This window comes from Pelodiscus sinensis, chromosome 2 (assembly GCF_049634645.1).
Source record: "Pelodiscus sinensis isolate JC-2024 chromosome 2, ASM4963464v1, whole genome shotgun sequence".
Lineage (NCBI taxonomy): Eukaryota > Metazoa > Chordata > Testudines > Trionychidae > Pelodiscus > Pelodiscus sinensis.
The window spans coordinates 251893735-251909398 of record NC_134712.1 but is presented as its reverse complement, the minus strand read 5'-3'; the positions used below and the strand labels follow the sequence as shown (position 1 = coordinate 251909398).

Below are 15664 nucleotides of genomic sequence, written 5' to 3'. Positions count from 1 at the left end.
GCCCCTCACCCACTGTTACAAAAACAACTGCTCTCCAAAGGCAGCAGCCGGTGGGTAAAGATTTTTAATATAATGCTATTTACAATGATTACACGTTAGTTACCAGGCTCAAGGCGCACCTCGGATGAATCCACATTACAAAAAGCAGCTCATGACTGGCTGGCCTTCATGGCTCTGCCACTGACTCACGGTGTGGTCTTTGCCAAGTCACTTTCTCCGCCGCTGAGGTAGGTAGGTCAGCCTGGCCCGTCTTGCAGATGTGCTGCGAGGATTCTTTACGGACCGGGCAGCGCTTTGGACCCATCTGGCACGCTAGTATGTAGTGTGTGGGCCCATCATGGAAGGTATTGCTGGAGGACACAGCCTGTAAATTGCTCCCTGCCCATGCCCAGAATCCTGAACTACTGCCCATTGTGAGTCTTTACCCCAAGGGGGCTGGTCTCGGTCCCCGGCCTGCGGGGGGTGAACCCATGGCGGGACAGTGGCCCTTCTGATGGTGGTTCAGCCACTGCCGGTGCCTGAAAGCGTCGTGGCACCTGGAGCACTGGAAGGGCCTCTCCTGGGTGTGCGTTCACTGGTGCTGCTCCAGGGCCGCCTTCCAAGAGAAGCTTGCCAGGCACTGGAGGGAGGGATAGAGTCCCTCCCCCGCAGGGGGGGTCTGGGCAGCGGCAGCCGGGCAGGCAGCCCTGCCAGGCCCCCCGTGGACGCGCTGGTGCTTCTGGAGATGGGGTTTCTGGATGAAGCGCTTGCCGCACTGGGCGCAGTGGTAGGGCCGCTCGCCCGTGTGGATGCGGTAGTGCTTGTTGAGGTTGGACTTCTCGCTGAAGGTCTTCGCGCAGGCCGGGCACTGGAAGGGCCGCTCGCCCGTGTGCAGCCGCGCGTGCGCCACCAGGTGCCGCTTCTGCAGGAAGCGCTTGGGGCACTCGGGGCACTTGTACCGGCGCTCTCTGCCGTGCAGCCGCTGGTGCCGCGTGAGCTCCGGGTGGCTGCCCACGCTCTGCCCGCAGGCAGGACAAGGGAACGACCCGGCGCTCTCCCCCGCGTGGGTTCGCTGGTGTCTGAGGTTCCTCGGCTGCCGAAAGCTGCTCTGGCACTGGGCGCAGGCGTACGCCCCCTGGCCCGCACAGGACAGCTGGTGCGGGTAGGTGCTTCCCTCATGTTCAGCGCAGCCGGAGGGGTCTCCCGTTGGGATTCTCTGGGGCAGAAGTTGCTGCTCAGTTTTCAAGCCTGCCCCATGTTCCGTAGATAGCCACCAGCCCTGCTCGGTAGGGGCTTCCCCCTGCACAGCCGCTGCCTGGGAATCACAGAAAATGCTCCCGCATTCGGTCAGCGCGCCCAGCCCCTCAGAGACGCCTGGCCTCTCCCGGCTCACGAGCTGGTTTGGCCTCAGGAAAGCCTCTTCCTCTGCTCTTCCCAGGAACCGCCTCATCAGCACCAGGCCTTCAGGCTTCTCCTCATCCTGCCCCCCCTCGGCTTTGACCACAGCCCTGCCGGGTGCTGAAAGGGAATCCAGACGTTCAGCTCACGCACGGTTCCTTGGGCCAGGAACGGAAACGGCTTCCCCAAGAGCAAATCTGCTGGGACGCTCCTGGGTAGGGTTCATGAGATGCGACCTAGCTCGGTTTGGCAAGGCTGGAGGTGGAGGAGGAGCCAAGCCTGCCAGACAAAGGCAGGGCCGTTTGCAGTGTCTGATTCTTGTTGAAGCCTAGAACTCCAGGGGCATCAAACATGGCGAAGGCAGCCTGTCATCCCCACCCTGAACAGACCCCTTCATGCTGCCCCACTCCAGCCAGGCATCCAGGTGTCATGGGGCACCGAGCAAGACAGGCTGCAATGCAGAGACGATGAAGAGTCATGGAGCCTCGTCTCGGCACAGATGCAAACGCATGTTCAGGATGGATCCGGCACACCACCTTCCTGAGGTTCTTTTCGGGTGCTGCTGAGGGGCACAGTTAAGGTTGTTTGCCCACCTTAACTGTGAGTTTCCATAGAGGAAAGCCAAGCCCTGGGGAGTGGAGGGGAGGGGTAACTAACTCAAGCTCCGGGGTTTCTAGTTTGTTTTGTACAAACTTCCCTGAAAAGCCATCACTGCTATCCCATGGCCTAGCTAGCTCCCCACCGCTGTAGCTGTCATCTCTCCGAGAGGCTACACTGTCAGAATTCTTCTAGCCAGCTCTCCAGCTCCCTAACTTGTGTGGTCCAGGCCCTGTGCGAAGTCCTTCGTGACACCGGCTGCAACCCCCCACCCCAGCTCACCTCTGCCTGCACGTGCATCACATCTGGCCCCCCCTTGCTCCATCTGGGCCAGCAGAGCAGGACTGGAAATGGCCCTGCCTGGGCCAAGGAGGGTGGGGACAGGAGGCCCTGTTAACCGAGTAGCTGCTACCGAGCAAATGACATGGTTTTATACCCACCTGTTGGTTACTGGAGGTGACAGGTGACAGCTGCTCACACACGGAGGCTCTAGGGGGAACTGCCCCACGTACAGTACCCCACTGCTCCTGCTACAGGCAAGGGGAGCGCCTGAGGCACCCTGTTTTGGGCATCTGGCCAGGGAGCTTAAGTGAAAGCTGCCCCCTCCCCCCCCGCAGGGCAGCAACTAGTACCTCAGTCCCTGGGGGCCTGCACTCCCCCAACCCTGGGGCAGGGCAGCCCCCCTCTGGGACAGCCCCTGGGCATGAGTCCGAAGTTGCAGGCTGCCCTGAACAATGCCGGGCTCAAACGCGCACAGCAGGGCTTGTCCCGCTAGCAAATTAACACCCAGGGCCCTGCCTGCATGTGTGTTCCTGCTGGCCCCAGCAGCGCTCGCCTCGGTGCAAAGCGTAGGCTGAACACTGGCAGGGCACGCGGCCTGAGGCTGCAAACCCGGCTCGCCGGTGATGCCTGTTGGACCAAGGGCCCACAGGGCACTGACAGGGGTAGCAGCACGCGGATCACAACTGAGTAGGCCGCTCGTCATCAGCTCTGGGTGCTGCCTGCTGGAACCTGTCCCCAGGCGGGGCCAGGCCAGCAAACTCCTCAACCACCCAACCCAGGTCCAGGTCCTTCCCCTTCTCTCCCACCCAGCCCAGCTGCTGCGCCCACATGTGCCACTCTCCCGCCACTGCAGAACACACAGCCTGCCCTCAGGAGGGCAGCTCAGCTCTGCGTCCCCGCTGCCTTGCTTGCTCTGCAGGCACGGCTCCTGGCCCCGAGGGCGCCGGCTGAGCCGGGAGGGAGCTGCCCCACCTTGCACGGGGTAAGGGACTGTGCAGGGCAATGGAGATCTTCGCTCTCAGGTCTCGCAGCACCACGGGTGCGTGCCGATGCTCCGCACTGGGTGTGACCTTGTGCCCCAATGACAGCGGAGCAGCCAGGTGGCTGGGGGCGGGGAGGCCTGGTCCCAAGGATGGAGCTTCACACCCGTGACCTGGCCCCAGGTCAGTACCGGCCAAGCGTCATTCCCAGCAGCCGCTGCTGGAGCCCGGTCAGGCTGCTTGGTTCCCTGCAGGCAGGAGCCAGCGGCCAGACCCCACTGGAGTCTCTGTGGTTAGGAGCGGCCCATCCACCCCAGAACAGGGGCTTGGGGGGACGCTGGCATTGTCACTACATGTGGGGCCTGCTCTGGGGACGGAGATGGGCACTGTCCAGGCATCTCCCTGCCGCAGACACCCTGCTGGGGGGCAGCTGCTCGCTGCTCTCAGGGCCGAGTGGGGACAGCTGGAGCGCTGGGCACCTTGGCTGAGCCCCCTGCACAAGGCTGTCTGGGCCAAGGGGCACGGGAGCCAGATGACCAAGCTGAGCGCTGCCCCAGGCCAGCTGGCGCGACCTGGCACCTTCCAAACACACCTGGACATCACCCAGGGCGCTCACTCCCCTCAGCACACGGCTCCCCACGAGGTGCAGAGTGATCTCGTCCCCTGCCGGGGCAGGGCAAAGCCGCCGTTGCTCACGCCCCCTGCGGGGAGGGGAACATCTGCCATGCGGGCTCCTGCGCGGGAGCCAAGGCCCAGGACGCTGGCCATGGGAGCGAGCCAGGACTCACCCCGGGGCAGGTTTGCCTGGGTGGGCTCAGCCTCGCTTCGGAATCGACAGATCCCACGGGAGGCAGGTGGGAAGCTTCCCCGCGCACTGTCCGAGGGGCTGGGTCAGACCCGGGCCTTGGTATCACCAGTGGTTCAGTGGCGTTGAGCTACGCTGGGTGTGCGCAGCAGCCTTGTGGAGCCTGCTGGGAATTCCCCGGGGGGTAGTGCTGCAGTGGACAGGCCTGGGCCACCCCTGGCTCCCTGCAGCAGAGGGGCTGTGCCGGAGGGGGAGGGAAGGCCTTTTGGCAGGAGCAAGGTGCTGGCAGCTGCATCTGACCAGCTCCTTTAGTCCCTCCCTGGTTGTCTCCAATACGCACCTGGGCTGGGCTCTCTAGGGAGCTCCCTGTCCTGCAAAGCCGGCCAAGGCCCCGCACACGGCTGCTGCTCCGGTGTAATCCAGGGGGAGAGGTCAGGCGCAGGAGTCTCTGGTCACAGGAGAGAGGCTGAGAATTAGCAGGAGGCTCCACCCCTCAGGGGGCAGATGGCCTGGGATGGGCCCCAACAGGAGGCAAGAAGCCGGACCGGTTTCAAACGGGAGCGGGAGAAGTTTGTGAACGGCTCTGTGCCGGGGTTGCTGCCGAGAGCAGGGACTGCACGCCGGGCCCCAGGGGTCCCTGCCACCCCGGGGGGGGGTCCCGCGCCCGTTCGGCTTCTACTCCCGCTGAGCCCCCGGGGTAGGGGCTACAGGCAGCCCTGGCTTTGGAATGGACACAACGGTGTCCGCAGGGATGGGGGGAGGCAGCAAACGAGGGGCTAAGGGCAGCGGTGAGATTATCCGAAGAGAGTGAGGCGAGGCCCCAGGATGGGACTGGGGGGCAGGGGCAGGGGGCGGGACCAGCTGGCTTGCAGCCTGAGATACACAAGAGCAGATGAACAGAAGTTGGATTCCCCATTCGCCCCCTCACCCTGTGGTCTCGGCTGCAACTCACCAGGGCTGGGGCCTGCCGGGGTTCTGCTTCCCCCAGAGACGGGCCGATCCCGCCCACAGGGCTCTCCCTCTCGTCTGCTCCAGGATACGGGATCGGGCGGGACCGTCTGAAACTCTGTTCAGGGCAAAGAGGGTTACCCCGGGGTATCCCCGCTCTCAGCCAGACCCTGTAATGAGCCGGAAACCCATCTCCGCCCTGACCCCCTGCACACAGGACCCCTCAGGGGCGACACGTGGGGGTGGCTGGGGACAGGAAGTCATGTGCCCCCCCAAGCACAATGGGATGGCGGGGCAAGGGACCAGCAGCCAGCAGGGCCAGTCTCTCTTCTGGCCACGCTGCCCGGCTGCCGCGCTCACCCTGCTTCCGGCCACACCAGGGCTAGGATGCACGGAGTGGAGTCCTATGGAGATGGGGAGCTCACATGACCCCCTTTGGCTGATGCGCCCTTTGTGTCCCTCCCCGCTAGTCGCCTATGGGACCCCTCCTCACCCACAGAGCAGTTCCCGAGGCCCCAAGGGAGGGGATTTGCCGAGCAGCTAGAACACGAAGGGACGGCCCGCCCTGCTGGGCTAAATGAACAGAGTGAGCGCTAATGGCCAGGCTCCCACGCCGGAGCCAAGGGAGCGAGGTAACAGGGCAGGCCCCGAGCCCAGCTCCAGAGCACAGGGCTGCTCCTCACCCACGCCCCTGGCCAGCCCCACGTGGGCACAGAGGAGCCGGGGGGGTTGCCACTGGAAGGCAGGTGCAGCAATGCAAACGAGAGCGAATGTCTGCAAAATTCATTACTCACCGGAGCAGGGGCGCGCGCGGATTTCACTCTCCCCCGGACCCCCGCAGCCCGGATCCGCCTCCTCCTGGTTAATCCACGATGCAAGGCCCGGTGCAGAAATGGGGGGTTCTGTTCACAGGAAGGAGAAGGGCTCCGATTTCAGAGGGGCCTAGGGGAGTTGGGCTCCCAGTTCCCATGGACCGTGGGGGAGCTGGGGCCCAAAGTCACTAGCCTGCTTTGCAAATCCCAGCCAAGGGGATTAAGGGGACGTGGCCTTTCGAGCTGGACCTGCAGCCATGGTGACTGTGAGGGTGGGAGGGGCTGGCTGCCCCACCATCCGCGGTATTGGCTTAGATGAGACTGGACAGTAACTCTTCCCGAGCCCGCGCATTCACGGGTGTCTGCCCCGCTCACTGGGACAGAGCTGGGGAGGGTTTCATGGGACAGATCCATTTCATTTCTCCCTTGTGCCACATTCTCCAGGTCCCATCTGCAGGGAACTGGGCAACTGGAACTGCAGCTGCAGCCAGGGCCTCGGGGCTCATTTCGGACTCATTTCTACGTACCTGGGCCAGGGACTGCAGGGCTCTCGCTCGCCTCTGACCGCCCCCGATCCCCGACACACGGCTCCTCCCCTCGCTCCATCCGGGACAGCAAGTCGGGTTTGGCAAGGGCGTAGTCTGTGGATGGAGAGAGACGCCCCGGTGTCTCCTTCCAACAGGAGATTCCCGAGCAATGGTTTTACACACCCAGCCCCCAACGGCAAGGGGAAGAGAGGCCGCACTGTTACAGGGACAACTTGCACCGGCGCAGGCCTGATCCAAGTCTGACGCAGGGGGAAGTGGCTGCCCCAGGCACAGAGAGTATCAATCCACTTGCCTACTTGTTCGGCCCCGAAAAGCTGAGCATGGAGCCACCCCCAGAGGGGTGGAAGTGTCCCTCTGGGTGCTGTCTGCCCTGCAGAACCGCACCAGGGAATTCAAGCCTGGCCACTCTCCGCTGCCGGAGCTGACTGCAGAGGCTGCAGAACTGCATGGAACCCATCATGTCGCTGTAGGACCCCGAACGATCGTGGGAAGCAAAGCACGGACCAGCGGGACGCTCCAGCAGCTCAGCATGGGAACTCCGCCCGGCGTCGCGGAGCAGATGGAAGAGCCATGGGCTCTCGGACCGGGCTCTCACCTGGGCAAGAGCAGCGAGGGGCCTTGGTCCAGCAGCCAGCGCTGGCCGATCTGAACTCTCGTAACCCGTGTCTCTGCGCTAGCCCAGGCTGGATCCTGCAGCCTAACAAACCCAACTGTGGCACCTGGGGCCCTGCTGGCGCTTGCCTGTGACCTGCTCCTGGGGGGTTAACGGACTCTGAGCAGGGGTCTCTCTCAGCTGGATCTGCTGGGCAGGGCTGCCAGGGAGGCACAGGAGAGCTGGAGACTCAGTCTGATGCCGTGTGACTCCACCACTGGGGAAGGGCCTGGCGAACGGCTGGGGTCCTTCCAAGGGGCCAATTAAAGGCTGGGGCATGGCCCAGATCCCGTGGATCTGTGACTCTGTGCATTGGTCTCGATGCAGCTGGCAACTCCAAACCCAGTGAGGCAAAGGGGAGGGGCACTGTACTGGGGGCACCCTTATCTTGCAACCCCCCCCTGGACCTCTACACTCCCTTCTCTCAGGGCACAGCCAGTTCTCTAGTGGATGTTGGGTGGTCGCAGGGAGGGAGACCAAGGGCTGCCTAGGGACCTTCAGCCACGTGCCACATTCCTCTAATACGGGCATTTCTCTCGGCCACTAGTGGCTATTCCCTGGCTTTCCCCACCCCCGCCAGCACCTACCTGCCTTAGCCATTCCAGCCCCTGCAGCCAGCCAGAAGCACCTCTGGTCCCCAGCCACTGCCAACAGACGTCTGTCCCTGAGCTGTCCATGGTCCTGTTACTCTTCCAGCCAGCCAGGCACCCAGCACTTCCTCTTCCAGTTCCAGACAGCACTCACTGCTCTTCCTCTGCTGCTCCCTTTTATATGGCCTTCTGGCTCCTGATTGGCCACTCCTGCAGCCCTTCTGATTGGCTGCTTCCCTAGTACCCACTCTAGGCCACCTGGGGAATATCCCCTCTTCTATTTTCTGGGGCGGGCTGAGGCACAGCTGCAAAGCTTCCTGTATGGGGCCTCTGGACCTAATCCACTCTGTCACAGGTACCCACACACCAGTGGTGAATCCGGTCCAGTATCTAAGAGGTGGCACTGGACGGCCCATACAATCAGTGACAGGCCATGGAATCTCTCTCCCAAGCGCCTGATTTGAATCCAGCTCGGACAGTGGGGAACACAATTCCCCTGTGGCGGCTGGCTGGAAGTACCTGTGCAGTGCAACTCAGCGTCTCCCCACCACAGAAACCACCTCCTCAGTTAGAAGAGTCCCTAGGGCTGAGGAGTGAGTCGGGGCCAAGCACACAGCTCAACCGGCGAGACGTGCAGAGCTGCCAGCTACACCATGTCTCTATGTTCACTTGGGACCGGGAGTTTCCAATAGCTCAGAGACAGCTTCAGTCTCCAGCCAAGAGATCATCCATTATCGCAACAGAGCCAGAGTCTCTGTGCATGTGCAGGAGCAGCACAGCTCAATACACCCACACGTCGAAAGCTCCGGAGGTGGAATTCGGAACAACACGTTTCAATTGCTTTTTAAGACACACCATCGAGCAAAAACCCATCCTGCAAGGGTTTACCCTACTGAGCCGCCACACACAAAGAGACTGGGGAATAAACATGAGCCAGAGCCAACTCTGTCTTCAGAGGCCTGGCAACTTCTGAGAGGGGAGCGAAGAAAAAAGCATTACCCAGGGAGATCAGGGCCTCATAATTCCCCTTCATCACGTTCTTGTACAGCTCCTTCTGCCACTCCTCCAAGCACCCCCACTCCTGCTCGTTGAAGTAGACGGAGACATCATCGAACGTCACTGGCACCTGGAATCACAAGTGTTGCACACTCAGAGCCTCCTGAGCCAATCCCACCTGTCACATGACTTGGGAGAGATGGGGAGGGTCAGCAGTGCCTGGTTATTACCGGGCACATTACTAGAAATGGCTGGCACATGAGAACAGGTCAGACATCACAGCCAGAGCTGCGCTAGGCTGTGCTGCCCCCACTCCCGCCCTGGCAGAGAAGGAAAGGAAAATCTGAATTTGGTCAGGTGTAGGAGTAAGACAGGGACTGTTTTCTCTTCTCATTCATGCAGCTTCTGCCCTCCAATGACCCAGAGCTCAAATGGAGCCACGCTGTTAATGGGGTCCCCATGTCTGCAGCTTTCACACCCGAGCCATGTAAGGCTCTTGGCAGGTTTCAGGGACTGGGAATATGGTCTTGCGGAGGCTGTTGTGCGTGTGGCAGTGGGCAGGAACAATCTGGTTGCAGGATGAGGTAGATCTGGAAAGGGTTAGATTAGCCTGGCCACAGAAAATGTGCTTTGTAATTTAAGCAAAGAAAGGGGTTTTAGTGGCTATGAACAGGCTTTGGAAATAACAGGGTCAGAAGCGAGAGGGAGGATGGTATGTAGGCAAGTCTGATTTTGGGGAGGATGCTGACTGTGGAAGGCAGCTAATAAGATGAAGAAGAGATTTTTAGAAAAGGGGATGATGAGCAATGGTTACGTGTGTTCTCACACAGACAGAGAAGTTGTTTTGTCCTGTCATAAATGTACACTAACCTTCAACACACCTGTATCTCTCACAACAGGGGCATGCGGAAGCAGAGAAAAGGCCAGTGCAGGGGGGAAGCGTTAAGATTCATAAATTGAAGACAATGAGAAAGACAGACGACCCGCTGCCAAATCTTGTTCTAGCCCATGTCCAGAAAGATGCCCCAAACTGGTTCTTAGCTAAAGTTAGTAACTGGTTAAGACATTGCCTGTTTGTTAGAGTATAAAGGGTGAGCTGAGCTCAACAGTGCCGGCCCAGATGGAACCAGCCAGCATGGGTTTGAGCACCCTTAGGCTAGGTTGTGACCACTCTGGTGAAATGCCGCCGAGTACACATTACTGTATCCACATAGGAACTGTTCATTGCTTAGCATTTTAGGCATGTGTGGAGCAACTGCATAGATACCACTCAGCCTTTGGGTTTAATAAGGGAATTTATGGTTAAATTACTATCTAGCGGAATTGCATAAATAATGCAGTCAGCTTCCAATGCTGTACTCAGTGATTCACTGAGCCAGGAGGTCCCTATGGAGCAGCTCTGTTCAGATTTTCCCTATAGAATTTGTTCTCAGAAGGTGCAAATACTGACCAACTCTCAGACTTAATGAAAGTACATCTATTGTGCCTACTATCACCTGTATGCCCCCCAGTTTGATGCATGTATCCTCACAATAGCCCAGAGAGGAAAAGCAGTGCTGTTATACCCATTGTACAGATGGGGAACTGAGACACGCAGGCTAAGTGACTTGCCCCAGGACACAGAAGCAGCCAGGGACTGAGCCCAGGTCTCTGGAGTCCCAGCTCAGTGCTCTGCCCCTTAGGCCGTCCTTGTGACTCCACAGACATCTGAACACAGTGCTCTGATATGGCGCACAACTTCCTATACTGCCCCACACTTTTGCCACAGAAAAACTGTCCTGGCTTCTACCAGTAAGACAGACCCTATCTAGGAATATTTTGAAGAAATTCATTCCCATGGGTTTAAAAAAAGGAAAACACATCAAGTGGAAGCAGGGACTAGTTGCAAGAATGAAAGGGATAAAGGGAGAAAATGATGTAGATGAAGATGTGGACATGGCAGAGTGAATCACCTGGTTAATAGCTTAAATAATTCATTTTGCAGTGCATCACTCTTCAAGACTCCCTGTCTTTTAGTGTGATTTGACAAGTAAATCCCCAAGTTGTTTGCTGTGTGGGATGCTGCTAGCAGAAAAGGTTTAGCTTAGCTAATCCTTAGCCTTGTTTAGTTAGTTAACTAGGTTTAGAATTGATCACCCAAAGCTGCAGTAAGAGAAAGCTACACCTGCCAGTTGCCACCAAGTGTCATTTTCTTATTTTATATGACATAATTCATACCTCTTTTTTTGGCACACCATGACCACAGACCATAATGGCGATGCCATAAGTCCATTTCCTTGTTTTACTTCAGCAGAACTCAGCTTTTCCAAAGGAACCCCATTCTATGCTGTTTTCTTAAAAATCAGAAGTATCAGTGAGTTCAGTGGGGTTTACTCTACAATTAAGTGCGCTCGGAGCACAGTCAGCCATAGTTTTCTTGGTAACTTGATTTAAATCAATGTTTGGTTTTTTTTGGTAATTTAAATCAATAATTTAAATGGCCTTGATTTAAATCAATTCACCTTGGATGGAGAGGACTGAGGAAGACAAAGCTAAGCAGCAGCCTGGGGCATTTTGGTGTCAGACCCTGGGAAAAGCTAGACAGTATTTTTGGGTCTGGTGCTGGTTGGAGGCTGTTAGCTAAGAAACTGCCCTTCTGCCTCCTGCCTTCACAGACCTTCCTTGAAAATAAACAAGGCTGCAAACAAAAAAAAAAAAGCCCAGACTGACAGACACCATCAACAATCCCCACCTTTCAAGGGGAACTGCTGCAGGGCCTGGGCTTTGACTACCTGCTCAGGTCAAAAAGGCCAATGAATAAACACCCTGATTTTCCAGAGTTTTGAGCACAGACTGCTATGCCCAATGGGAGCAGCTGGGTGCACACCACTTTGGAAAATCAGGCTACTTATTCATTGCCCAAATAGGAAGGTAGGAACCTAACTCTTGCAAATCTCTGCACATCATTTAGTTCTGCCCCTGGCACCAGCTGGGATATTAGTACCTTCGGGATTTCCCCCTTAGTGCCTGGCGGAAGCCTCAGGATCCAGAAGTTCCTGTTCTTCAGCAGGTTCTCCATGTTCTCCAGCCGTCGCTGCAGCAGCTCATGTTCCTGGATCAGTGTCTCCAGCATGGCCCACTTGCTCTCCAGCTGGCTTTCAAATTGCACCACTGTTTTCTCACAATCCACTAATTTCTTCTCCACTGTTCCCACTCTCCTCTCCAGAGTCAGCCACCGCATGGGATGAGAATCCATCGTCCTGTCCATAGCTGGAATTGTGGCTATTCCAGGCCATGTTGAAATCTCTCTCATTTGCAGCTGGATTTCTCTCTCACAAGTCTGTCTGGGGTCAGAGCGGGATTGCAAAGGCAGCGGGTGCATTGGCTCCAGGTCCCATTCTGGAGTCTGTTTTGCAAGGACAGAAACAGAAGTGGAGCTGGGGGATTTGTTAACAATTCCACACACAAAATGCCCCTCAAAAGGGACTGAGGCTGAGCAAGTGTAAGCTGCCCCAGAGAGCAAGCCCCGAAAAGCAAGGAGAGGTCAAGAGATCTGACTCCTCTGAATCTGCCATGCACACAGGCTACGTCTAGACTGGCATGATTTTCCGGAAATGCTTTTAACGGAAAAGTTTTCCGTTAAAAGCATTTTCGGAACAGAGCGTCTAGATTGGCACAGACGCTTTTCCGCAAAAGCACTTTTTGTAGAAAAGAGTCCATGGCCAAACTAGATGCGCTTTTCCGCAAAAAAGCCCCGATCGCCATTTTCACAATCGGGGCTTTTTTGTGGAAAGCAAATCTGAGCTGTCTACACCGGCCCTTTTGCGCAAAAGTTTTGCGCAAAAGGGACTTTTGCCCAAACAGGAGCAGCATAGTATTTCCGCAAGAAGCACTGATTTCTTACAGTAGGCAGTCAGTGCTTTTGCAGAAATTCAAGTGGCCAGTGGAGACAGCTGGCAAGTTTTTCCGTAAAAGCGGCTGATTTTCCGGAAAAACTGGCCAGTCTAGACACAGCCACAGCGTATTTCCGCTAACCACCCAACTTTGTCTCAGCAAAGAGGACTGCCTCATGGAAACGCACAACACATTCCTCTCCCTCTGCACTGGAGGGAGCCCTTAACCGCCTCCTCCACTGGTACTCAGGGACATAGTTAAACAGGATGGGGACACACAAGGCTGCCCTACAGGAAGTGCTAGTGTAACACGGAACAGGCAAAACCGAACCTGTGACTTCTGGAGCTCAGTGCATGAGCATCTAACACTTAAGCTAAAAGCCAGCTGGCACTCAGCTAAGGCTATAAAGCCATGGTGTCCAACAGACTAGCGGCTGTTTGGCCTGTTGAGTGTGGCTAGTTGGTTTGACAGTGTGGCTGTTTGGCCGGTTAAGTGTGGCTAGTTGGCTTGAACAGTATGGCTGTTTGGCCGGTTGAGTGTGGCTAGTTGGTTTGACAGTGTGGCTGTTTGGCCGGTTAAGTGTGGCTAGTTGGCTTGAACAGTATGGCTGTTTGGCCAGTTAAGCGTGACTAGTTGGCTTGAACAGTATGGCTGTTTGGCCAGTTAAGCGTGGCTAGTTGGCTTGAACAGTATGGCTGTTTGGCCAGTTAAGCGTGGCTAGTTGGCTTGAACAGTATGGCTGTTTGGCCAATTAAGCGTGGCTAGTTGGCTTGAACAGTATGGCTGTTTGGCCAGTTAAGCGTGACTAGTTGGCTTGAACAGTATGGCTGTTTGGCCAGTTAAGCGTGGCTAGTTGGCTTGAACAGTATGGCTGTTTGGCCAGTTAAGCGTGACTAGTTGGCTTGAACAGTATGGCTGTTTGGCCAGTTAAGCGTGGCTAGTTGGCTTGAACAGTATGGCTGTTTGGCCAGTTAAGCGTGACTAGTTGGCTTGAACAGTATGGCTGTTTGGCCAGTTAAGCGTGGCTAGTTGGCTTGAACAGTATGGCTGTTTGGCCAGTTAAGCGTGACTAGTTGGCTTGAACAGTATGGCTGTTTGGCCAGTTAAGCGTGGCTAGTTGGCTTGAACAGTATGGCTGTTTGGCCGGTTGAGTGTGGCTACTTGGCCACACTTGCATCGAGGCAATAATCGAGCACAGGTAGCTACAACAGGCTGGTCAAGTGGTCAGGACGCCTGCCACACACTTGCCTGGACAGATATTCTACACGCAGCTGAGGACCGGGCGAGGTCTCAGGGTGGGCAGATCAGCGCTGGAGGGATGTGCTTAAAAGCACTTTGGTACTTTTGAGGCGACACTGGCAGAAGCAGGGGAAGGCTGGGGTCACCTGCACGACCACCACCAAGCAGGGGGCCCGACACGTTGAGATGAAGCGAAGAAGCCGGGCGAGCCCGGGCCCCGCGGGTGCCGCTAGTGCGGGCGGGTGCCCCTGCCGGATGTCTCCTCTCCGCACTCAGGGCGTCCGGGGGGACTCGGGCTGGATGGGCCATGGGGGGGGCACCCGGCTGCAGAGCGAATGCACCGGGACCGCCCCCCCCGGCGGGTGTGGGTGGCCCTGGGACGTGCCCCCCCTTTGGGCCCCCAGGACCCGCGCTGGGGGGGGGGGTTGCTGGGAGCGCCCCGTGCTCGGCGCTGCACGGAGCCGGGCTGGGTCCGACCGCCGATCGGACCCGGCTGCAGGGAACGCGGCCCGCGGGCCGGGCTCAGCCCCCGCAGCTCCGCGCCCCTCCCCGCTCGGGGCCCTACCTGGGCGGCGCCCCGCTCGGCCATGGCCCCGCACACCGCCCGCTCGGCGCACCGCGCATGCGCCGCCCTCCACCGGGGAGGGGGCGGGAATTGCCTGGGGGGGGGGGAGAGGATAGAGCGAGGGGGCGGGAATTGCCTGGCGGGGGAGGGGAGGATAGAGCGAGGGGGCGGGAATTGCCTGGCGGGGGGGGGGAGGATAGAGCGAGGGGGCGGGAATTGCCTGGCCGGGGGAGGATAGAGCGAGGGGGCGGGAATTGCCTGGCGGGGGGGGGGGAGGATAGAGCGAGGGGGCGGGAATTGCCTGGCCGGGGGGGGGAGAGGGTAGAGCGAGGGGGCGGGAATTGCCTGGCCGGGGGGGGGGGGAGGATAGAGCGAGGGGGCGGGAATTGCCTGGCGGGGGGGGGAGGATAGAGCGAGGGGGCGGGAATTGCCTGGCCGGGGGGGGGGGAATTGCCTGGCCGAGGGGGGGGGGGAGGATAGAGCGAGGGGGCGGGAATTGCCTGGCCGGGGGGGGGAGAGGGTAGAGCGAGGGGGCGGGAATTGCCTCGCCGGGGAGGGAGGAGGATAGAGCGAGGGGGCAGGAATTGCCTCGCCGGGGAGGGGGGAGGATAGAGCGAGGGGGCGGGAATTGCCTGGCGGTGGGGGGGGAGAGGGTAGAGCGAGGTGGGGAGAGGGTAGAGGGAGGGGACGGGAATTACCTGGCGGAGGGGCGGGGGTATTTTACTTCCCCACCAGGGAGGCTGCTGGTCAGTGGGAGCACAGGGTCCCCGAAGTTGCAAAGGGGGCAACTTGCCCCCTGGCTCGTGCATTTTTATGTTACTGATTGTGTGTAGCACTTGGTTCACAAATATTCAAGGGCGGATTATTCTGTCTCCTGTCACACCCTTCCCAAAGGCAAAGGTCTTCTTCTGACCAGAACAATGTCTTTCCCAGGTCAGAATAGTAATAGAGATGCAGCCCTGTTAGTCTGATCTTGCTGAAACAAAAGAGGACTGTGCAGCACTTTAAAGACTAACAAGCAAGTGCTGCACAGTCCTCTCTTTTGTTTCCTGGGTTGGACCAACTCTCAGCTTAGCCCCGAATCCTGTCTTTGCACAGCAGCCAGTGCCAGAGGCTTCAGAGGGAAAGAACAGAGCAGGGTATCATCAAGGGATCCCTCCAGCATGCTCCTGTTACAGCATCAGGCACTCAGTGGTGAAGGAACATCCAGAGAACGGGGATGTGTGGCTAATAACCACAGATAGATTGTGAGGGACGTAGCTAAGTCTTTTTTTAATCCAGTTGTAGTTTGGGCCCTCACAACATGCCCCTATAACTCCATGATAGCTTGACAACCACAAGAGTTAAAAAATCATGAGTTATAAACCCTGGAGTCAAAACAAGGAAAAAATGACATGGGG

The 15664-nt window shown here is 58.0% G+C and overlaps 1 protein-coding gene across 1 annotated transcript; it reads right to left on the bottom strand.

Moving 5' to 3' along the window:
• Positions 1–46: 46 nt before the first annotated feature.
• On the bottom strand, positions 47–14395 carry LOC102460142 (uncharacterized). The gene is made up of 8 exons (XM_075919768.1): positions 14265–14395; positions 11571–11972; positions 8591–8717; positions 6329–6442; positions 5784–5891; positions 4994–5107; positions 4382–4489; positions 47–1497 (listed from the first exon to the last, which is right to left on the bottom strand). Exons 1-8 carry the CDS (start codon positions 14286–14288, stop codon positions 572–574), a joined length of 1923 nt encoding a protein of 640 aa, XP_075775883.1. The 5' UTR covers positions 14289–14395; the 3' UTR covers positions 47–571.
• Between the last annotated feature and the right edge of the window lie 1269 nt (positions 14396–15664).